General features: G+C 38.5%; 2 protein-coding genes across 3 annotated transcripts; one reads left to right on the top strand and one right to left on the bottom strand.

Moving 5' to 3' along the window:
* Positions 1-911: 911 nt before the first annotated feature.
* elovl5 (ELOVL fatty acid elongase 5) lies at positions 912-14004 on the top strand. The gene is made up of 8 exons (XM_062400515.1): positions 912-1030; positions 5042-5106; positions 5543-5730; positions 6870-6947; positions 9431-9602; positions 10204-10328; positions 10990-11124; positions 11343-14004. Exons 2-8 carry the CDS (start codon positions 5049-5051, stop codon positions 11466-11468), a joined length of 882 nt encoding a protein of 293 aa, XP_062256499.1. The 5' UTR covers positions 912-1030; positions 5042-5048; the 3' UTR covers positions 11469-14004.
* A 2408-nt stretch (positions 14005-16412) lies between these two features.
* Positions 16413-22453, bottom strand: fbxo9 (F-box protein 9). 2 transcript variants are annotated; one of them, XM_062400513.1, is made up of 13 exons: positions 22186-22453; positions 20841-20915; positions 20489-20611; positions 20316-20373; positions 19566-19665; positions 18771-18901; positions 18550-18664; positions 18230-18348; positions 17737-17827; positions 17561-17656; positions 17340-17433; positions 16920-17071; positions 16413-16834 (listed from the first exon to the last, which is right to left on the bottom strand). In XM_062400513.1, the coding sequence occupies exons 1-13, from the start codon at positions 22186-22188 to the stop codon at positions 16726-16728; spliced, it is 1266 nt and encodes a 421-aa protein (XP_062256497.1). In that variant the 5' UTR covers positions 22189-22453; the 3' UTR covers positions 16413-16725. The 2 variants fall into 2 exon arrangements, with proteins under 2 accessions (XP_062256497.1, XP_062256498.1); XM_062400514.1 differs by having other exon boundaries at positions 20489-20608; positions 22186-22447.
* Positions 22454-22829: the final 376 nt, after the last annotated feature.

Below are 22829 nucleotides of genomic sequence, written 5' to 3'. Positions count from 1 at the left end.
AGATTTCACTTTTAATATATTGTTATTTCTTATTTGTGCTGTAATGTTGTTTATTCTTCATAATACCATTATCATAAATAAGGATTGATCAAATATAAAACTACATACACAGCAGCTCTGATTGAGTGAATAACTAAGCTCAGGTTAATTGTCTAGTACAGCCATTCCAAAACTTAAGAATATCGCGGCCCAATTTGAAAACTGAAAAATGTGTGCGGCCCACCCACCACTTTAATCACAACTATATGATCCACACAAAGGACTAGAATCATACATATTTTTTATTTCATAGCAAAAATATGTCCTCTGGGCCTGTGACAGGACTTGAGTCCTTTCTGCAATGCTCTTTTTAGTCTTGATTCAGTTGGACTTTCTGATTCCCCTTCGTCATTGGCAGCTTTCCTCTGCTCCATCTTGCTTGACCCAGAACAAAACAAAGTTCTCTCTCACCTATGATTCCCCAGCTAAGGATGCGGTTAAGTGTTAATGTGATGGTCAGCAAATACAATGACATCGTGGAATTGAAATCGCTTGTCTTTGTTTCATTACCTGTGATCATTACTTTTTTTTTAAATCAATCATAAATGTTAGGTGGTATTAAACGCTTACTCACAAATCTGAAACTTTTTTATCTATCTATTTTCTGATGACTTCTCACGGCCCACCTGCAGTGGCTTCATGGCCCACCAGGGGGCCACGGCCCACACTTTGGGAATGGCTGATTTAGAGGGATTGATTATGATTAAATTCAGAGATCCCCTTTATGTCATCATCTTTTTTTTGTGTACTTTGTCTGTGTCTGTGTGTTTGTGTGTTTGTGTGTTTGTGTGTAGGTGTGTGTAGGTGTGGTTGCAGCCCACCGGGTCACCTCCTGGCTGCAGCCTGTAACCCTGCTGTAGGGCACTGGGCCAGTCTGCGTGTTCCTCCCACTACTTTCCACTGAGCGACAAGGCTGCACATTGTGCTCAGAGCGGCCAGGAGACAGCCAAGGTTACACAGCCGCTCTCTCTCCACGCATCGCCTCCGAAAGGTACACAGCCCACGGCGCACGCTCACGCACACGCGCTCGCACACACACACACCGCTGCATCTCCTCGTCCACGCTCAACATTTCTACACTCTCTCCTCTCTGTGTGTGTGTTTGTGTGTATCGGCTGGAGAACTTCATGGTAAGGCTTTTTTATAATATTATTATTTCTAGTGGTTTGGATACGTGGGTGCGCGCATAGCGTCTCTTACATTGGATGATACTGGAGCGGTGACGTCTGAATGCGATCGATATGTTACTGTTATTTGGATTGTGATTGTTTCATTGATTCCTCTCTGGAAGTCTGAATAATCAAAAGAAGACGATGATGTAATGAGATGCCGCCGTCATCAGCTCTGAGCTCACATCATTATTTATCCCGTACTTGAGCTGTTTCACACTGCACAGTGCTTAAAGTGCGAAAAGTGCGATCCTGATGGGACATTGCCGTTACACAATAGTGCATTTTAGGGTTTTAGGTGGAGAGGGATGCAGCAAGGACGCTGCATGATGATCACAGTAACAGTAAAGTATTCCCCTGGAGGCGCCGGCACTGTGCTACTGTGAAGTTAGGGCTGTTACTACTGATGGAAAGTTCAAATGATGACTGGGATTCTGCTATTTTCCTTGTTAGAGTGATGTCATCCACAAAATATTGTTAATAGAACACTTCTGCAAATCCTTTACAAATCTAAAAACAAAACAGATTCCAAGCATTCTAAAAAAGATTAAATGAGAACAATACTAGAGGTAAATAGACTAAAATAAATAAAAAGTATCTATCTATCTATCTATCTATCTATCTATCTATCTATCTATCTATCTATCTATCTATCTATCTATCTTTCTGTCTGTCTGTCTGTCTGTCTGTCCTCTTAAAGTGTGGTGTTGGCAAAGTGACAAATGTATTCATCAATACATCGATACATGATATCAATACATAACACAGTCAAAATGAATTTAGAAATTTTTGATGGAAAACTGTAATCCCAAGAGGAAAATATTCTCCATTCAAGCATGCATGCATTCATGCATAGTATACGTACAACAAATTAAAGTAAATAAAGGACAAAATTCAGTGTATCACTAAAACAGCCCAACTCATTGATCTGCAGCACTGGCCCCACTGTTCTGCAGCGTGCAGAGAGGTTAAAGGGACACGTGCCACAGTGTAAATGGCATTACAACATGTCTGACAACAGACACACTGCACACTCATGTCATAGTTACATCATTATACTCCCTAACTCTTACAGCAATTAATCCTGGATGCAGAACTCATTACCAGCTGCTGCATCCCTGAAACCACGGTCTATATAAAGTCATGAGGCGGCATTTTCGTATTTGGCAGGATCCAGCTCTGGATTGCGTAGACGCATTTATTTTGACTTGGCTCTGCAGCACAGACTCATTGACTGGCTGCTCACACGGGCTCCTGTTGTGGGTCATCATGCTCTGATTAAGGCCTTGCAGATTATCATGTTTTGGTGCAGCCTAATGCATCTTTGATAATCAGAGCATGGACTTTAGTGCACAGGCTTGATCGGAATAAGCCATATTTAGTTCCTGCAGATAAGTGATTATGGGCAATGCAACAATCCGTGACATGCGATTTGTTGCCTCGGCAGCGATTCACTGTAATGTGAAGTGCAACTTTTAATTTCTACATGTCTGCACAGAGACTGCACATTGTTTACAAGCTGTATTTTTGCTCTTAATAATTACACACAGTTCCTTATGCAACACAGATGTTAAGAATATTCCTATTCTAAAATACTAAACCAATGTCACTGACCTGCCCCTTCATTTCTCTTGGTCATGTTTCCATATCCAGTGACTGCAAGAGAGCTGCTTTAGATACATTTGATACTCACAATCTGTTTAAGGTCAATCTGTTACCCCGTAAAGCTGTAATTGAATTTTTACCTCAGATAAATACAACTTGAACAATAGTAGCCCATCTGCATATAAATTACATCTTGAATTTTTTGCTGGAATGTGGATTGCAGAGATGTTCATATGGCCCTATATGTGTTTCCAGCAGTAGACTCAGGTATGAGGTGCAGAAATCTGTGACATAACGCAACTGAAATTAATGTATAACCCTGGAGGGCATCAGTGAAAATAGAATAGGCAGGCATGCTGCTATTTCAGTAGCTGAGAGGAGGCATTTTGTGCAGAGCCGATTTAGGGTCTTCCAAATAATTTAAAGGCCTGCAGGGCGATGTAAATACAGCTGGGGTGATAAAGAAGAAAGTTATCAGGTTTTTAAGGAGATCAGTTGCACAGATTTTTGTCTGTAGAGGTTCACTTGATGAGGCTTTGTATGAACAAGCTCCATTCATATTGCTACAAAAGCCACTTTAAAGGATATCTGCAAATCTTTCTCTATTGTCTAGTACAGCCATTCCCAAACTTAAGAAGGCTGCGGCCAAATTTGAAAACTGAAAAATGTGTGCGGCCCACCCACACCTTCAATCACAACTATATGATCCACACACAGGACTAGAATCATACAAATTATTAATTTTATAGCTAAAATAATTGTATATTAACGCAGGCATATGCAGTGCAAATCCAATAACATCCACATTTAAGCGTAACAATTTGCAAAGCAACAAATGTAAAAAAAGTGCAAATAGGGTATTGTTAAAAATGTATTCTTACTGTTTGTATAACAGAGCACGACAAGGATATCCGGGAGAAGGAAAAACACATTTGAGGCATAACCAAATATGTGAGGGTCAGCAAATACAATGACACCTGCTATATAGGTCAAATAAAATAAGATCAATTTCATTACCTGTGATAATCAATCATAAATGTTTGGTGGTATTAAACGCTTACTTACAAATCTGAAACTTTTTCATCTATTTATTTTCTGATGACCTCTCACAGCCCACCTTCAGTGGCTTCACGGCCACCAGGGGGTCACCAGGGGACCATGGCCCACACTTTGAGAATGACTGCTCTAGTAGATAATAGTCAAAAATACTTATAAGACAATACGGAATTTACAAACCCTTTTGAGAACATAACCTGATCACATCTTAAAACGCACATTGTCCAACTGTGAACACCCAGACATTCATTCAGTTGTGTAGACGGCCGTCTGGTCTACATCACAGAGCTGATCTGACTGTCAGAAGCAGAGCAGCGGATTCTAATTTTATATTCCAAATTAGCCCACATGGAAAAATACAGTCACTTTCTGACTTTTCCCTGGTGTTTAAAAAAACGGAAAGAAAAACCATGTGTTTTAAAGCCCGACTGAGGTAGTGAGTGATCAACAGATACAAACAATAATGCACCACCCCCACAGTTGGACAGCTTTGGCAAGAGAACCTGCATAAAGTAAACGGAGCAGCGCTGCATGTGCCAGACACGATTCTGCAATTGTTACAGCCGGAGCTTGCTGGGGCTAATAAATCCCCACAGTTTGACGTCCTTATTAGCCTCAACAATCGAAAGATCCAGAGAATCACTGTAGGGCAGCAGTTACGAAACAGAGATGTGGTTAACGTCCGCTCACAGCTGCCTGTTGGCTTCTTGTTTTGTCTCAAGAAGTGGCCACATTTGATCTATGGTTGGAAACTGCAGGGACTTGAAGAAAGAATTGAAGTAAAAAGGGGCATTGAAATGAGGCCAAAGATTAAATTAAACAAATTCCAGACTGATGACAGACTGTTGTATGAAAAAGACTTGTGATTTTAGCTGCTTTCATGAGGTTACAATAGGCATGTGTTGAAATGTGTTTAATTTTTATGAAAACACTCTTTAGACTTTCATATAAGTTATAATCATTGAGCCTCCCTCAGACAAAATATTTAGTAATCACGCTAATAATAATATACATGCGCCTCTTGTATGTATCACTCGAAGAAACAAAACCACACACACTCAACTCTGGCTCCACGTTCGACTTTAAAATATGTTTAAAATCTATAATAGGCTAATATTAAGGTTCATACGTTATCTAATGGGTGTGTTGTTCTCATTATGCCACCGTCTTAGGTGACAAATGGAGACCTTCAATCATCAACTGAACACTTACATACAGTCATGGATGGGTCCCAGAGGTAAGTAACGTTTATATTGTTATATTATCTCAGGTGCTGGTGTAGAAACAAATTTCCCTGCCTGAACCTTAAAGTTCTGCGAATACCGACTGCAAAAACTCAGCAGGGCACTACACATAAAGGGATAGTTCACCCAAAAATGAAAATTCACTCATTACTCTACTACAAATCACAGCGCTGTGAAGGCAAACATTACATAAAACCTTTGACAGGAGTCGTTCAATACTGTAGATATTCATGCACAGATATTGAAATGAATTCTGCTCTCCTGTTTCACACTCTTTCATTAAAGTCAACCTTTTGTGGTATTGAGAAACCATTGAGGGTGCAATGCCACCGGTCGGCCCCTCGAGTTCATGTCTTTTCACTACTGAGACCACCTTATCAGCCCCTTGATCGATCAATATACTCTGGCCCCTTTATCTCCATATTTCAGATCAGCGGGTGAAGGGATGGCTCCTATTGGACAACTACCCACCAACCTTTGCACTCACAGTCATGTACCTTCTGATTGTGTGGATGGGACCCAAGTACATGAAGCACCGGCAGCCGTTCTCCTGCAGAGGCCTCATGGTGCTCTACAATCTGGGCCTCACGCTCTTGTCTTTCTACATGTTCTATGAGGTAAACGGGGACATGGGTTGTAGTCGACCAATTCACTGCAGCGTCACACTAAAGCAAGGGAAAAGTGACCAGAACCAAAGCTCAAGACCCACTAAAAAGGGTGTGTGAATAGGACCAAATATGTTTTAAGTCAAGACAATTCTAAAATAATCCTGTTCTGTGAAGATGCTCAGTCAACCAGATGCCAAGTTAAGCTAATGAAGCTAGAAAATGCTGGCTGAAGCCTTGTATTTAGAGTAGAACTAGCATTAAAAATTAACAAGTTTATTCAAGTTGTCATGAAACATTTTCAACCCTCAAAAATTGATACTTCAACCATCAAATCCCTCATACACCATCACAGACCACAGCACAGACGCCTGTTGTTTGCAGTAAGATGGATAAACAACGGATTCCATACCTGAAACTGACAGATCCAGTGGTGTAAACTAAGATGTGATTACATTCGTATTTTGGAAAGATGGCCAAGTCTGAGATGAACGTTTAATAGCAGCTGTGCCAAGACTTCACTTATTATAGTGATCGTATCTGTTGTACCTGTGAACATCTCGGTGTAAGTCTAAAGTATCAGTCTGCTCCCTGCCATCCAGCTGGCAGACTAAGGAATAGCTAGACTGTCTGTGATTCATGACACCTTGAACCTTGACCATGGCGTGGCACCTCATGTCAATCAAAATACATCAACTGTTCTCATCAACTTTTCAGGCTTCAGAAGTTATTTAGTGGTGTACCAGGTTAGTGGGAGGACAATGTCTGTGCAAACAAAACAAAAAATATTTCATGTTAATAAATGCACATGTTCTCAAATAACCTGAAGACCTTTGAACAGCACATACTACATTAAATTTACATATTATAAACATATTATGAATAAATAGTTGTTAGGTTCCTAGTGCTTTTACTTTTAATTAGGCAACATTAAATATTTAGAACCAACGTCAGCAGCTAAAGATCGGTCAGCAGAACCTGACTACACATCTAGCGATCTGACTAGCTCTGTACCTGTGCACTCGGTCGTGCATGTGTTTATGACTTCACATTCTGCAACACAATATCTTTCAACAATTTTCACTTTTACATTGCATTTGTGCATTGCAGTGTCTATGTGTGTTAATTGATTGCATTTGCTTGTTCTGCAGCTCATCACTGTTGCGTGGTATGGTGGCTACAACCTCTACTGCCAGAACACTCACAGTGCACCGGAAACAGATAATAAGGTGAGTCAGTCAGGCGTACACGTATTTATGTTTAGTGCTTGTGATGATTTTATGCTATTATGAAATATCTGACATAACTTGGATAATTTCCCATACCGTTTCTTCAAGCTATTTGCAAAACACAAAAAGTATAAATACAACAGGACAGCTACAATATGTAATAATCTTAATCAAGTTTTTTCTCCTTTCAAATCCACTTCTCTGATGTCTGTGGCCTACCTGTAAATCCCAGCAGATAAACTACAGACACAGGGAGTCAATTTAATCCGACTCTATCTTATCATCAGGATGACTACACTGTAAAAACGCTGATGGTAGAATTCACAGTAAATATCTAGCAAAAAAAGTTGTCCATGAAATATTGTAAAATACATTGTTGTTTATTTTTAAAAGAATTACAGTATATGGCACAGTTAACAGGCTTTTTGTATATATTACATATGATAAAATATTTTGATTAAATTAGATTTATTGTTTTATGTGCATGAAGTTTATTGCAATCTAGCTCACAACGTGGTATTGTATACAACTCAAATGACCTAGATCCTCGGTTCCCAAACTGGGGTACATGTACCCCCAGGGGTACGCAAAGTGGTTCAGGGGGTACATGGGGAGAACATTTTATTTGCGTTTTCAAAGTGAAAAAGCCCATTACATTTTCAAACTGAGCTATAAATAATCATGCATTATTAAATAGTCTAAATAGCCAAGTCGCATTGCCAAAAATACTCATGTATACCCATATTCTGTAAAATAATTACACTGCCAATAAAAGTTACAGGTAGGTTAGTGACCGTTAGTAAAAACGAGGGATGGGCATAATTAATTGACAATCGATTAATTGATCCTTAAGAATTTCCTAGATGACATTTTGTCATAGACATAATTCTGTTGCGTTCACTGCCAACACTGCAAAGCTATACGTCTCCATGAGCGCCTGAGGAGTCCACTGCTCTCTTCAAGTAGGAGGTCTAGCTCCAAAGCTAGCCCCTTCGGACCCAGACAGAGCCGGCTCTGGGTGAGGGGTGACAACCACCGGACTGAGAGGTCGAGAACCGTAAAATCCAGTTAGCTCACAGCGGCTAGCTGCACTCTCATCGGGGCTTAAGAGAACAGCAGCGCATATTTTCAAGTGTAACCAGTGAGCGGTTCCCGTTTAACTGCCACAAGAGTTGTTCACCTTGTAATAAAGATCTATATTTTCACTGCATTTTAACAGAGCCTATAAATAGTGCATTTTAATATAAAATATTAACCATTAATCAAAAATCGATCGTTAATTCTCCCGACAATCGATTAGGAACTGACAATCATGATTAACAACTGATTGATAACTGACAATCGATAAACTCAGTTTGATCTAAACTTCCATCCGAGTCCTGAAATCCCTGTAAATTTCAAAGTTTCAAGTGTTATATGCTGTATAAGTGCGTCGGGGGGGGGTACGTAGCTGGAGATTGAATGTCTGAAGGGGTACGAGACTGTAAAAAGTTTGGGAACCAATGACCTAGATAAATAGTTACAAGTAATTAGCAAAAAGTGTGTCACACTAAAATATGTTGAATATTATTACAGTACAATTTCTGTTCTTTACATTAGCAGCCAAACGATTTGAAGTGTTTTTAATGAATTTTATAGCACAAGACTGTGACAGTTAATGACCAGGTATGATATATTTGCATCATCATAATCTCAGACAGTAAAGGTTATAAACCTTGCATCCTCCATGTAGATGTGGACCAATTAAAAAAGTCAAAGTTCACGTCAAATTTGGTTTAAGTTATTTACATGATGCTATAAACACAGGATGAAACGCCATGGTTGGCAGCCGAGATTGACTCGTGATTGGACTTTGTTCCAGGACCTTGATACCACGGCTCCACACCACAATTACTACTGTGCAGACTTTGACTCCTGATGGCTCCAACAGTGCCAATATGTTGTACGAAGGGAGGAAGTGTAGATGCGTCATCCATCTATATATAGTATACAATCTATTAGAACACATCTTACCTGCATTTTAACAATTTGTTATTGTGGACAAATACTGTCAGCTGCTCTATTATTTTGGACCATTGATACATTGCGATATACAGTTTAAGTTTGTAAAATGATAGAACAATACGTTTTTGTAAAAATTCATTGTGGACACAACAGAGTGTGTTACAGTGTGTTTGGTGTCCCAGCTGAACTGTGCGGTGAAGGAGATAGCACGGCTCACAGTGAAATGTGCTCAGCTTTGCAGTTCTGCAGTTATCAAATAAAAACGTTTTATCAATGTGTCAGAGCCACAGATTACAGTAAAATTGCTTTATGACAGGGCAGATATCTTCTTATGACCTTGTACTGATGTTTGGGAATTATGAAAGAACGGTTTCCGCTGGACATTTATGATTTGCTACTATATCAGTCCCTTCGAGAATATACAGGAAGTTTTTATTTTGCAATTTGTGTAACTTCTGCTTTGCCGTGTCTCAACTCAGATCATGAATGTCCTGTGGTGGTACTACTTCTCCAAGCTCATTGAGTTCATGGACACGCTTTTCTTCATTCTACGAAAGAACAATCACCAGATCACGTTTCTTCACGTCTACCACCATGCCAGCATGCTGAATATCTGGTGGTTTGTTATGAACTGGATAGCCTGCGGCCACTGTGAGTGTTTTAACATGACTTTAACCTCCAGTGACTCAAATCCCTCACGTAGCCACATTCAGGCTGTTTGGGCTCACAGCCAGCTGAATAATTCAAGTGCGCTAATGTTAAAGCCATTAGGCCTGAAAACCGCCTGAGTCGTCCACAAGGCCTTAAAGGACACAAAGTGACATTTATTGACTCGAACGCTGCAGTTCTGTGTAACAAACTTTTTTGTGTTTCTATTATAGAAAGCATCACAGCACTCTGAGCATTATAGGACATTCGCTTAAAATCCACTATTAATTTAGATTTAAATATGACATTATACACACATTTGATTATTTATCAGATGTTTACTAAGATTTTGTATTATTATGTGTGCAGTAACGCAATGCATGCACATATATTATTTATTTATTAATCATTACTGTATTACTTTACTGTTAATGGCTTCTATTGATTTCAAATGAAAATTGTTGTAGTGCTTCCTAACAGACCCGACTAATGAAGAGTGTTATTCCCTGTGCACTCCTGAATACCAGTCACTTGCCATTCATTAACTCTGTACTGTACCCTGTAGATAAATCATTTCATGTGTCTCTCATCTGTGTCTGCTCAGCGTACTTTGGTGCAGCCGTTAACAGCTTTGTCCACGTTGTGATGTACTCGTACTACGGCCTCTCCGCCATCCCAGCCATAAGGCCGTACCTTTGGTGGAAGAAATATATCACACAGTTTCAGCTGGTGGGTTTATCCTGTGTGGAGTATTATTCATAAAGTACATGCACGGTAAAATGATATATTATTGGATTATTGTTACTGATGCATTATATGTTATTCACTGCTGTCGTCGGTCGAGCTAAGTTTCTCATCCGGTTACATCCTGAACATCTTACTTTCTTGAAAGCAATAGAATGACATTTTATTGGCAATACTGTGTTTAACCTGTTTTTACTTTTAAAAGCATTTTATCAAAAACTGCTCTTAAAAGGAGAATTTAAAGCAAGAATGATGAAGGAAGTTGCTGAGATGTTTTCACTATAATGCAAGAAAAATGAGAAAAAAGTAGCTCACTTTTAGAAATCGACTTCATTTCATCACGCTACTACTTCTCTCCTTATTTCTGTCAACATCTTTAGTTGATGGCCATAAAAAAAAGTTTAATTCAAATGTATTATCATTTGTCTATGATTTGTATGTGATAAAATAATAATAAGTTAACACTCATTTCTCATTGTAAAGCCAATAATGCTTTTTAGATTTAAGCATTTAATAAAGTGTGAACATGTTTAGCGCCATCCATCTAAGATATTTTAGGCACTGGATCAATATATACATTGTGCAAGTTCTCTGAGTCACCTTCTCACTCCGCCATCTGCATATGAATGTTGCGTTTCCTCCACAGATCCAGTTCTTTTTAACCATGTTCCACACATCCTGGGCTGTCATTTGGCCGTGTGGCTTCCCCTCGGGCTGGCTGTACTTCCAATTCACTTACATGGTCTCGCTCATTATCCTTTTCTCAAACTTCTACATTCAGGTAAGTTGATTGTCCTTTATAAAGTGTGAACAATTGAATATTACTGACAAGTATGTTGAACTGTTCTTATTGATTTATTTTAAGTTTCATTCCTCAAAAATACCTCAACTCTGTTAATTAATTACATTTTAACATGTAATTAAAACGATTCCATTTTCCATCCTGATAAACTGTCTAATAACATGTCCTCTCTTCCTCTCTTTCTGTCACAAAACAAGACGTACAAGAGGCAAAGCATTTTAAAGAAGGAGCAACAGAACGGCTCTGCTCTATCGAGAAATGGACATGCGAATGGGACACCCTCTACGGAGAGCACTGCACACGAGAAACTGAGGGTGGATTGACATTTGAGAACCCGTCATACGTCACTCGAAGCTCACTGTAGTCTGTTAGCTAATGCTGCTAGAGGGTGCATGAACCTTCTTATCTAGAAGAGTCTAGAGTCACTAGAGATAGAAAAGCCATACCCAGATGTATACAGAGACTGTCCCTGTTTCCGGTCACTCTGCTACACATGGCGGTGAATAATGAAGTCGTTATAGCTAAAGGGCAAGAGATTTGTAGTAGGGCCGGGTTTAAATAAAGATAGTTTGAATTAAAATAGATTCTAAATGATCTAATATAAAATTTTAAAATTAAGCCATTTAAAATATTGAAACGAGACAAAAACAAAGCCATATGTAAGTTAGAAATATGTACAGAAATATCCAAGTGCTAAAAACAGCTGACCTGTTTTTTGCACTTGCTATACTATGACCTAGATGGATGAGAGTCTCCACAGGCATGTACAGAAATGAAAGAAATACCATCAATCTCCAAAACCATTTCTTTAAAAAATCCACTAAATATGCAGAAATATGCAATTGTCGCTGGAGACCAAAAAAAAAAACACCGGAGACGCTATTTGCAATAAATTTTCCACCCAATCCTCTGCGTGCAGAATTAGGTATATGTTATTTGCACTGGCTGCATGGTGATGTGCTTTAAAAGCTGCTGTTTATAATACACTGAACATATGTACACATGGTTTTTAATGCTTTGTTTACCTGCAGTAAAGAAAGCACTAATTAACACTTGTCGGTCATGTAAACATTTTTTTTTTATATATGCACTAGGTTCCTTGTACAATTTGCATCATCAAATCAATTTGGTGTGTTATGAATTGGATTTGAATAGAGTAGCGATACCCAGTGCTATATTGTAGAATGGTTGACACTGCACAGTAGTCCCTCCTCAGGAATACAATATCTAGTATACATACTGCAATAGATACATTGACTCATTCAATGATGCTTTACACGCAGATCGTCCAAAGATGAGAGCTCCAGTAGTGCAGGGTCTCCAGTTGGGAATATAGAGCCATTCAACCAAAGCATACTGTGTGCAATGACATAATGTTGGTTGCTGTAGTTTATGAGCACAATTCAAACTCCACTCCACATTAACACCCCCATCCACACTGTTATATCCACTGCAGCATTATCCAGTAAATTAGTTTACAGCTTGAATTTACTGATATGAATTATTGAATTCATAAGAAGCGAAACCTAGTAGGTCTGCAATGTTTATAAGTAAGTATTTGGGTATCAAATTTATCAGGCCAATATAATCATACTGAATAATTCAGCAATGAATACTCAACTACATTATACAGACAAAAAGGGTAGATTATGACACATTATGGATCATAGAAATAGCCACAAGGTCCATTTAGTTGATGTTTTGGAGCCTCTACTTGTCACATTTAACAACAGATGGATTTCTCCCAGGTGGAAGATCACATGTTTTTGTTTGTTTGTATGTTTGTTTAGGGTTTATTTTTTGAGGCTATATGTTAACAGGGTGCCTTCTGGACCAGTTGATTTAGTTTCTAATGTAGCATCTTTTATCTTTTCAATATTCTAAACACATGTTGGTCCATTTCAGAATAACAAGCTATGCGTTGGATGTCCTGTTCAAATCCTGTGCCTATCTCTTTATTTTCCTTTTTGTCTTTTTTTTTATTATCTCTTCAAAATGTTCACAATTCTCATCCTGTTTAACTGGCACATACTTAACACAACAGCAACGTGTATCTCAAGTTGAAGGGATCGTTTTATAATTGAATTAGTTAAGAATATCAATACCACTTTCATATATGATGAGGTATGATGGTTTTCTCACCTACTGCTCAGAAAGAAAGTGAACAATTAATATGTCAGATGATTTCTTAAACATTACTTTTAAAAAGGGGCACAGTTTCTCATTTTAGGCCATTAACACGATTTCTTTGTGAAGTAAAAACAGTAGTCGTTTCATGAGAATGTTTTTTATGGGTACTTTTATTTTCCTTTCAGGGTGGTAGAGAAAACAAAGATGTTTGAATTATGAACTGTGAATCGGACACCCTGGCCGTGACCGCGTTGCTCGACCAAGCTGATTGAATTTAATGAGACTGTGTGGCCTTAACCACTGAATGAGCATGACATGTTTTTCAAATGCACACGTGACCTACTTTCTTGTTTGCTGCATTTGAAAATAATATGAGTAATACAACCAGAGCCACAGTTTCTCTGTTTGATCAATCTGTTCCACTGATATGTTCAGATTACACAAAAAGATGTTGACAAACACGGACCATTTCTACTCAGAAATTTAACTTGAGGTAATTTTGTTGAATTTCCATTTACATGTCATCTGGTACAGTTCCTCTGTTGTGTGCCAGGTGACAGTGGTGGAGCGAATATTTAAGAGCAGGACTAACATACAGGTATCAGGTATATTACATACATTTTATATAATATTATAATTATATTTTTCTGAAATCTGGGATAAGTAGGTTGACTTGTTGTAACTCATGATTTATTCTATTTGAATGCATTAAAACCCGATTGTAAAGCTGCTGGTTACTTTCCTTGATGTAAATGCTTTAAATTAGCATTGCTTTTATAGTTTTAGCATCTTACATACTTCATTTTAGGGGATTTAATAGTTTGTGACAATATCTATGGGCCATCTTTGTCTGCTATGCTATGTTAGCATGCTAAAAACTTAAAAACCATTGTGCTAACATTGTTACTGTAGCATGTTTACGTGCTAATATTAGCATTCGGCTTTATCCACTGGATGACTTGTTGAATCTTAATGAATAAGATGTCAGGTCAAGTATCTCAAATACACTGAAATTAAATGTTGAAGTAATGGAGAATATTTTAGAGAAACATTAATGACAGTGTCAACAAATGTTAAAGAAAATATACGCTTATCATCGGTAAACATTATATTATTATGACAACCAAGAATAAAATGGCAAACCTTCTCCACACTGAGAAAAGTTTATTCAATTCCATTTTATTGTGTGTATTACTGCAACATGCATACGATTACTTCGAATAGGTTTGGGGGAAATTTGGGAATCAGAGAAGAAGATAAAAAAACATTCATGAAGCCCATGTAGTTTGTTTTCTCAGGTATTGATATCTCCATAACTTTTTAAAAAAGTTTATTTTCATATTTTGTAAAAAATAATAAATGTGATGTATCCAGTTTTGAAGGAAAACACAAAGAAAGACAGGTGGCCTGCAAATGTTTTTTCAGATATTCAAACCTATACATTTGAATGATTAAAAATAGTAATATAGGGCTTTTTCCTTCAAAATATACTTGAGAGCTATCTTACTAATTCTATATTTAACAAAAAATAAATTGGTATTCATTTGTTATCTTGCTCCTTATCCTTGTATAATCCATATTTTGCAGTACTCCTGTAGTGCTCATAGTTTTCAAGAGCTGGTTCATGTGGTCTGGGCAGAGCCAAAATCCATTGAATCTGTTTATCAATATAATATTTGATTATATAATAAATTGGCACATAACAATACTTAAAAGGTTTTGATTATTATGCTTCTTCAGAAATGACAGCAGCCTCGTAGTTCCCAAAGAAAATGTCACAAAACTGGTGTAACAAAAAATGTTTTCTGTGTCCTCTGTGTTGTTACCTCCTCGCTCTGTTGGTAAGTCCTCTTTTTTTGGATTGTGGTGGAAGTTAGCACATTGTGAGTTAGACTTTAGAGAGAGGACATGCGGCCATGATGGCATCAAAACCTGCAACTGAACACCTTTTCAGGTGGAATGTGTTTTCCTCTGTTGTCTCAGTGCTGTTATCAGCCACCAACTCTTTATGAGCAATGATGATAAGGTCGAGGCTGCAGGAATTCTTAGCATTCTTGGTAATAACACTCTATTGGTCTGTAAACCTGATGTTGACCTCTCTCAGGTCTATTGTCTCTACAGTGTGACTGCACCTTTACTGCCCTCAGTCCTATACTCTAGAATGGCATCACTCTGGAGTGGAGGACTGAGGGCAGTCCCCTACCCTCAGTCCTCTACTCATCAGAGCTGTTTGCAGACTGGATGCACTGGGAGACTGTGTGTGTCACACAGAGCTCACGTTTGGAGGACAGAGCAGCTGTTTGTGAGCTTCGGTTGTGTGTCTGCAGCACAAACAATGCCTCACTCAGGAATTTTTCAGAGGCCGTGGTCTGAACAGGGTGGGCAAGATGGGTGTCATCGAGGTTTTTCACTGACAGAAGCAGAGAAGAAGCGTTTACGTTGTGTTGAATATTTTTTTGGGTTATTTAAAAAAATATATTTTTTTTAAAAAAAAATAAAATAAAAAAAGTGCTGCTTTGCAGCCCGTTATTTTTTTATTTTGTATTGTTTACCTTTGCTCCACATTAGTTTTCTATTCTAACTCATAACAATTGTAGCAACAGCTGGTTATATACAGCAGGATTTACTTTTTAATTTGGGATTTGCTACAGACTGTTATTTGATTACTTGAAAAACCAAAACAAGCCACAAATCACTTTTAGCCTAATCCAATAAAACTTTCACATTCATGTATCTTTTCCCCCCTCTGCAAATCCTGTTTCATCTGTCCGTGCTTGATTCCCAGAAAATGTAATACATGGATTATGACCCTGTGCGTCCTCGGCAAGAAGACAAATGATGCTGAAGTCTGACATCACATCAGCAATGTCTTTCACTGAGGTTGTGTAATAGGACGTCTAGAATTTCACAGAGATGGATCATATTTTCACATACAGGAGAGCCTCAAGGTCTCTGGTCGGAAATGTGTCCTTGAATGAGATTAATCCAGTGAAGATATGCTGCCTGGCTACACATCAATACAGGTATGTTGCATTTTTGTTGTACCAACTTATTCTGAAATGTACCCAGTGTCTTCTTGAGTTGTGTTTGTCTATTTCAGTCATTTACCATAAAAAAGAGCCAATGACAAGACCGTGTTCTGTTCACCACTGTTTATTAGGGAGAAAGTCATGAGATAACAACAGTATAAACATTCATTGCTTAGACAGGTGGGGGAAGGGTGGCTAATATTTTAGCTCTCAACACATTGCTTTCATTTCTGAAATAAGAAAATAAGTAGTTGTCTATCAGGTAAACCTGAAACATAACACGCTCGCATTGGAGGAAACATGAGGGTTAAATTAATACGTTATCCAGATGCAGCACAAATTACACCGGCAGAGAAGTATGCATTTTATTAAATGTTGTTTGCTGTGGTCTCTATGGGTCACATGCACGTCCCCATGATGCTTAGAGAGGCTGCTCGGAGAAAGCAGTGTAACTCTTCACACGTGCAAAAGAGAAGGGGGTGTACATCCTGTCCAGGTCAAACACAGTGACAACCGCTTCCCCGGTCAGCCTGAAAACAGGATTCACGTCAAGTCTCAAATTAACAAGTGAAATAATTTGACTTATCCACAATGGCGGGTGCTACTGTTTCTTACTTGTAGGTGTTGTGGCAGGAGTGGTGGATCCACACCAGCTTACTGGAAATCTGGCGCCCCCCAGAGGACAGATGCAGTCCAAGGTGGAAGATGTGCTCAGTTTCGGTAGCTGGGTTCCGCCTGCAGAACCGATTCTTCTGAAAGTCTCCTTTCTGTATAAAAAGTATGCAGTTTAAAACTTGAGCCATAAACTGACAGATAAGGGTTTTTACTTTAAATGCTTCTTGGAAAACCTGGAAAAAATGTGAGTATTAACGTATTAAGAGTTCATATATGCTGGAATAATAAACCTGTTTTTAATTTTCACTGATCTTCAATTGTGATTTTTTCCCTGAATTTTAGGTCGATAAATTCAACTAAATACTTAATTTACTGCAATGCTTAGACTAAAATTATGAGTATGTATATATTTATTCTCACCTCCTCCTTTTTCTTGCAGACAACAGCAAAAACTTTGGTTTGATTGTCTGCCTCCTGTGACAGACGGAAATGACCGACCAGAAGAGAATCCATTCTGTTAAATGAAAAAACAACGATCGTGCAAAAAAAAGGAAAGCTTGTATTTAATAAATATATAAATATTTGTTTTATGTTGCAACTTGCATTCTTGCTGAGGTAGTATAAAACAGAGAAGGTCTGACCTAGTGTTCCTGGTACGCAAGCGAGGAATGATGGACAGAGGGACCTCAGGGGTGGTCAGCATCATGACTTTGCCGTCAGGGAAGAACCTGAGGTACCTATGAAAAGAAAGAACAATTAGTTTAGATATCTACTCAACTTACAATAAAAAGTAACGATTAAAGTCAGAAAAGTGTACCTGTAGAACTCAACATGGTGCAAGGACTTGTAAAATCCATCCAGTGATTCCTCTCCTTGACGCATGTATGATGTCTTGCTGATATACACACCTGTGAAAATAATATGCAAAGTTCAACATCTAGTAATAGCTACTCAGAGGATGAACAGTGTAGTAATAGTTGAACAGTAATTAATTAGTGCACTGGCAGCACCATTTGCCCATATTAGCCTATAGAAGCAACATCAACACACAACATAAGTGCAATATTATGAAACTGCGCTTTCGCATTTGATAATCCTGTGGTTGTGTTGATCATCACAGTGATAATAAAGTCGGTCCTCTTCAGAGCAAAGATGTTCGAAACTGCAGCTTCGCACTACATTTTAGACATGGATATATGATGCACTAGTTTGCACTGAGACATATATTGGTATATTAATCAGTATTGGTCTCATAAACTATGACAGAACCGAGTCTAGATTTGTATGTGATATTCATTTTGCTTCGTTACCATCAAAACGGACGTGTGGCCTTTGCAGAAACATTTCCCTCCAGGAGTTGAAGGGAACAAGTTTGGTGCAGTTCCGTCCCCACAGTCTTAAACAGGCTGATCGCCACAGCTCAGGGTCTCTGGAGAGAAATTAAAAGTGAGTTGTAAAGATCGAGTAAACCTAAAAGAATAAACACATGACTGGCTTTTAAAAATAGAAAAACTGACAACCCAATTGTCTGATCCCAAATCAACAGTTTTGAGAGGCAAAATCTTGAGAAAAGCAAGCTGTTGGTGAATAAGATGTTGCACATTTAATCTGTTATGACAGCGGGGCTCACCTTGCACAAATATAAAAACCCCGGCAAACCAAAGAGAGCTGCTCCAGGGCTCGCATGTCCAGATCACTTGACACAACCCAACGAAATATGTACATCAGGATTTCCCGCGGCAAGGCTGCAGTCAGATAAATCAGGAAATGGTTATAATGAATACAATTTTAGAATGACTCGTTTACATGTTTTCAATCTTAGAAAACAACAGCCTTTTTTTTTTTCTTTACCTGAAATGTGCATCTGAGTCATTTCCAACTCAGGAGTGCAGATCTTTGGAAATGAGCTTTCCAAGGTGAATTGCTGCTCAAAGTAGGCAAGTAGATCTTCAATCTCACCTTCAACATCACTGTCCTCCATGCTGCAACAAATTTAATAATATGCTCAGTTTCAGAAGTGAGATTTCCCCACACGATATCACTCAATTTCTAGACATGAGCCAGAGCCATGGAACAACCAGTTTGATGTGGGTGTGAATGAGTAAAAACAGATTATCCAACCTGTGACTGTTCAACTTTAGAATCTGATTCGCTAATGGCTTAAAATAAACGATTTCAGCATTTAACAGAGCTATTTGTGTTAGAGATAATAATCTAAAAATGGGGATGAAAGGTATAAGTGAATATTGTCAAAACTGTATGTAATGATGCAAACCAAACCATATTTTTGGCCATAACTCAATGGAGTTATGGCCAAAAATATGGTTTGTAAAGTCATTCTACTTAATACACCCTTGAGTGTAACCGGATATTTCTGCCAAATCTGAAGGAATGCCCTTGAGGTGTTCTAGATATCTCGTTCATCATACCAAAAACAAAATCTAATCAGTTCATCCATGAGTCTGTACCAAATTTTAAGGAACTTCCTCAGTATTCCTGAGATATTTTGTTCACAAAAGTGCGAGTCATAAAGAAATGGACTAACGAATAAACAAACATAGCGCAGACCTTTCGATGCGTGTTGAAACATTGCAGACTCAGATTAAGTGAATTAATAGATGTCATCCCAAAAAAAAGGCAACTTACTATTTTCCTCCAACTAAGTCGGCATCCAGAGGACGGCTGTAGTTGATTTTGAACTCGATGTCAGGCACAAGCTGCATGGCCATGCGGTAGAATTTGATAGCTGTGAGTTAAGACATCAATTCATGAACAGGGAAGAAGATGCAACTGAAAGGCTCAGGAAATGTAATCACTTTTTTACTGACTTTACAAAACTATTTGAATAGATTTAAACATTCTCATCTACTTTCAATGGCTATAACCACTGAATGAAATCGTTCACATTTAATCCAAGACAATGACTGAAAGTTAGAAATACCTGTGTTTAAAAATATATATATTTTGTGGAATTTTCCATGGGCTGATAAATTAAATATAATAATAATTATTGTTATTAAGGTAAAAAACATAGTTTACAAAGTGCTTTGACAGCTGATTAAAAATAGATAAGGGAAACCATCAGTAGAATGGCAGTACAAACCACGTTTAGGTGGTCGCAAACAAGGTAGTGTTCAAATTAAATGAATTAATACAGAGCTTTGTCACATGAAAACTTGAAAACATAAAAGCAGAAATAGGACAATAAAAATACATCAAGTAAAATAAAAAGGTTGAAAAAAAAATGATAAAGGGTAAAAACAGGACATCACATCACAGGAAAGCAAGTCTATAAAAATGCGTTGTAAGAAATGATTTAAAAGAAGTCCCTGACTCTGCGAGCCTCTGCACTATTGGACTTGTTCATTTCTAAGGAATCTGTCCTCTCAAACGTACCCTCATAGACAGCTCCATTCTGCTCTTCCTGAACAGCTCTCAAGAACAGCTCTGTGGCCTGAGGGAAGATGACTCATCTCAGTCATTCCAACAGCGCTGGGAATTTCAGTTGCAGCACTCCACAACACACAATGAGATGGACCTGAACCTTAAGATATCATTTATCAACTTACTTTCTCCTCCAGAGCCTTCTCTTGGCTCCTCTTCAGACCTTTAACTCGCAGCAGTCGGTCACTTGCTGCGGAGTTCGGTTTGATTTCGGACATCCACTGAACTCTGAACGCATTGAGCTCCTGCTGAAACACATTTTAAAGTGTCAAAACAGTCCTGACCTTTATTGTTCTCAGCAATGCTTCAGCAAGAGTTGTTTCTGAAGTGGAAAACTGAGAATTGATTAATAAAAAAGCTCAAGAGAGGAAAGGTATGTCATATCCGGATGGGCTGAGACAAAGGTGCAGTTTGTAAATTTATATTAGATAAAACATTTTAGAGAATATAAAAGAAAATGTTAATAGGATGTCTCACCTTAAGGTTCGAGTCATTTGAACCTTCATCTTCATCCTCAACTGTACTTCCAATATCTGCTGCTTCTTCTTCCGCCTTTACAACAAAGAGGTGAGGCATAAATTAAATTCATCCAACCCGTTACATTACATTTTACTAATTCAGTTACGGTACTACTGCAGTTGTCTGTTTAGCTCTGTATGTGTTGGGTTTTCTTGCACATGAGGTCGCAGTTAAATCCACTAAAAAGTAAATGTGTTGCAAATTAAGGTTTGTTTTTAACTCTTGTGATGCACATCTAGCTTTTATTATCTGTGTTACATGTATTTTCGTTGTCTACTGCACAACCTAGTCACTCGACATTTCAATGTGTTGTGTGCATGAAGATACATCGCCAAATCCTTCAATTATTATCACAAATGTAAGATGAGGCAAATAATGCAGAGAGGAGTCTGGCATTATAACGAGCTGTGGAATGTAACAAAGAATATTAAACGCAAATCTGTAAAGTACAACTTTGCATGCTACTTTGTACATTTAGTCTCCAAGTTAGTTAATATATAAGTGAAGTAAAGGTGATATGGAATTAGAACGTTTCCACTTTTAAAGCTCAATCAGTAATTTAATCAGTTCTTATGCAAGATAAAACGTTGTTTAGAGATGAATGTATCATAACAACAATACACTTTAAAAGTGGATTTGGGGGAAAATCGAGCTGCTGATTATAGCTCAATCAATAAATGCATCTATTGACAATAAGTTGATCAGTTGACAATAAACTCCACGTCAATCAAAAAGCTGTTTACATATTAACAATAATCTAATAATAAGAAATGTACTATGTAAACACTAAGAAGGGGAACCGTGTTTGCTTTAAGGACATTGCCTTGAAATACCTTAATTTCCTGATTATTCTCCCAGCTTTGTTTCTATTTCTTTTTCCAAATCAGGACTTTAACATGTCTTGAAGTAAATGTAAAGAGTGGTACTAGTGTTTTTACTCCAGCAGCTTATTTGTTGTACTTATTCAAAAGCTGTTGACGTTAAAAATAGCTCGGGAAGCTGCTTTGGTAAATGCTGGTAAACAGTGAGTAGCTGTACACGGTAATACTAGCATCTTAAACTAAATTAACTATTTATCTGCTACAGACTCGTGAGTGTCGTTTACAAAATGGACTGGTCTCAAAGTTGAGGGCACAGAAACACAAACACAGTTTAGCGATTAGCTGTTAGTTAGCGGAGACACGTCGGGCACAGGGAACTACAGGTGGACACGCAGGTGACGCTAGCTACTTCGGGCTAGCTCGCTAGCTCGCTGGCTAACTCGTTTCCCCGTGAATAACAAGGTGAAAGCGCGGTGACCCACCATGGCGGCTCGGTCTGCAACTCTGGGTCAGCTCTCCTCACACGCGGTCAACAATAGCGTCTTACAGGTCACGGTCGGAGAAGCGAACAACACTACGGACAAATTTACGAGCTCGCAGGAACGCAGCCATAACGCTGAGAGGCCGCGAGCTTCACAGGAAGTCAGGCCGAGAGTGAGGAAGATAGAGACGGAGAGGAGAAGGGGGCAGTCGGGAAGAGGCGCCTTGCTGTCTGTCAGGAGCTGCACTGTTTCTATCACAGCTTAGATAACTTCCACCGCACTGGGCTGTCACTCATCCAGGAAACGATGCTGGGAATAAGTGTGTGTATTTCGAGGACATGACAGAAGCCCCGTCCAGGCTTTGGAGTCTGGATCGGGGAGGAGCAGACTTCTCTGTTGTGTGAATGGATCAACACATGCAGGGGATGCACATGGATTGTCGCTGTGTAATGGAGAACATGGGGCAGTTTAACATTTCAATTACAGCGACCGATGCAAGGACAGAAAGACTTGTGAGAATGCTCCTCTGCAGCAGTGAAATGAGAACATCAACAGTCACAACAACAAGTAGTGCTGACTGATACATGATATTACATAGGACGTTGCACCATAATATGGGGAATGAACATCACAATTAATCTTAA

The sequence above is a fragment of the Platichthys flesus genome, chromosome 12 (genome assembly GCF_949316205.1).
Source record: "Platichthys flesus chromosome 12, fPlaFle2.1, whole genome shotgun sequence".
NCBI classification, from domain to species: domain Eukaryota; kingdom Metazoa; phylum Chordata; class Actinopteri; order Pleuronectiformes; family Pleuronectidae; genus Platichthys; species Platichthys flesus.
This window is presented reverse-complemented; position numbering and strand designations above follow the sequence as displayed.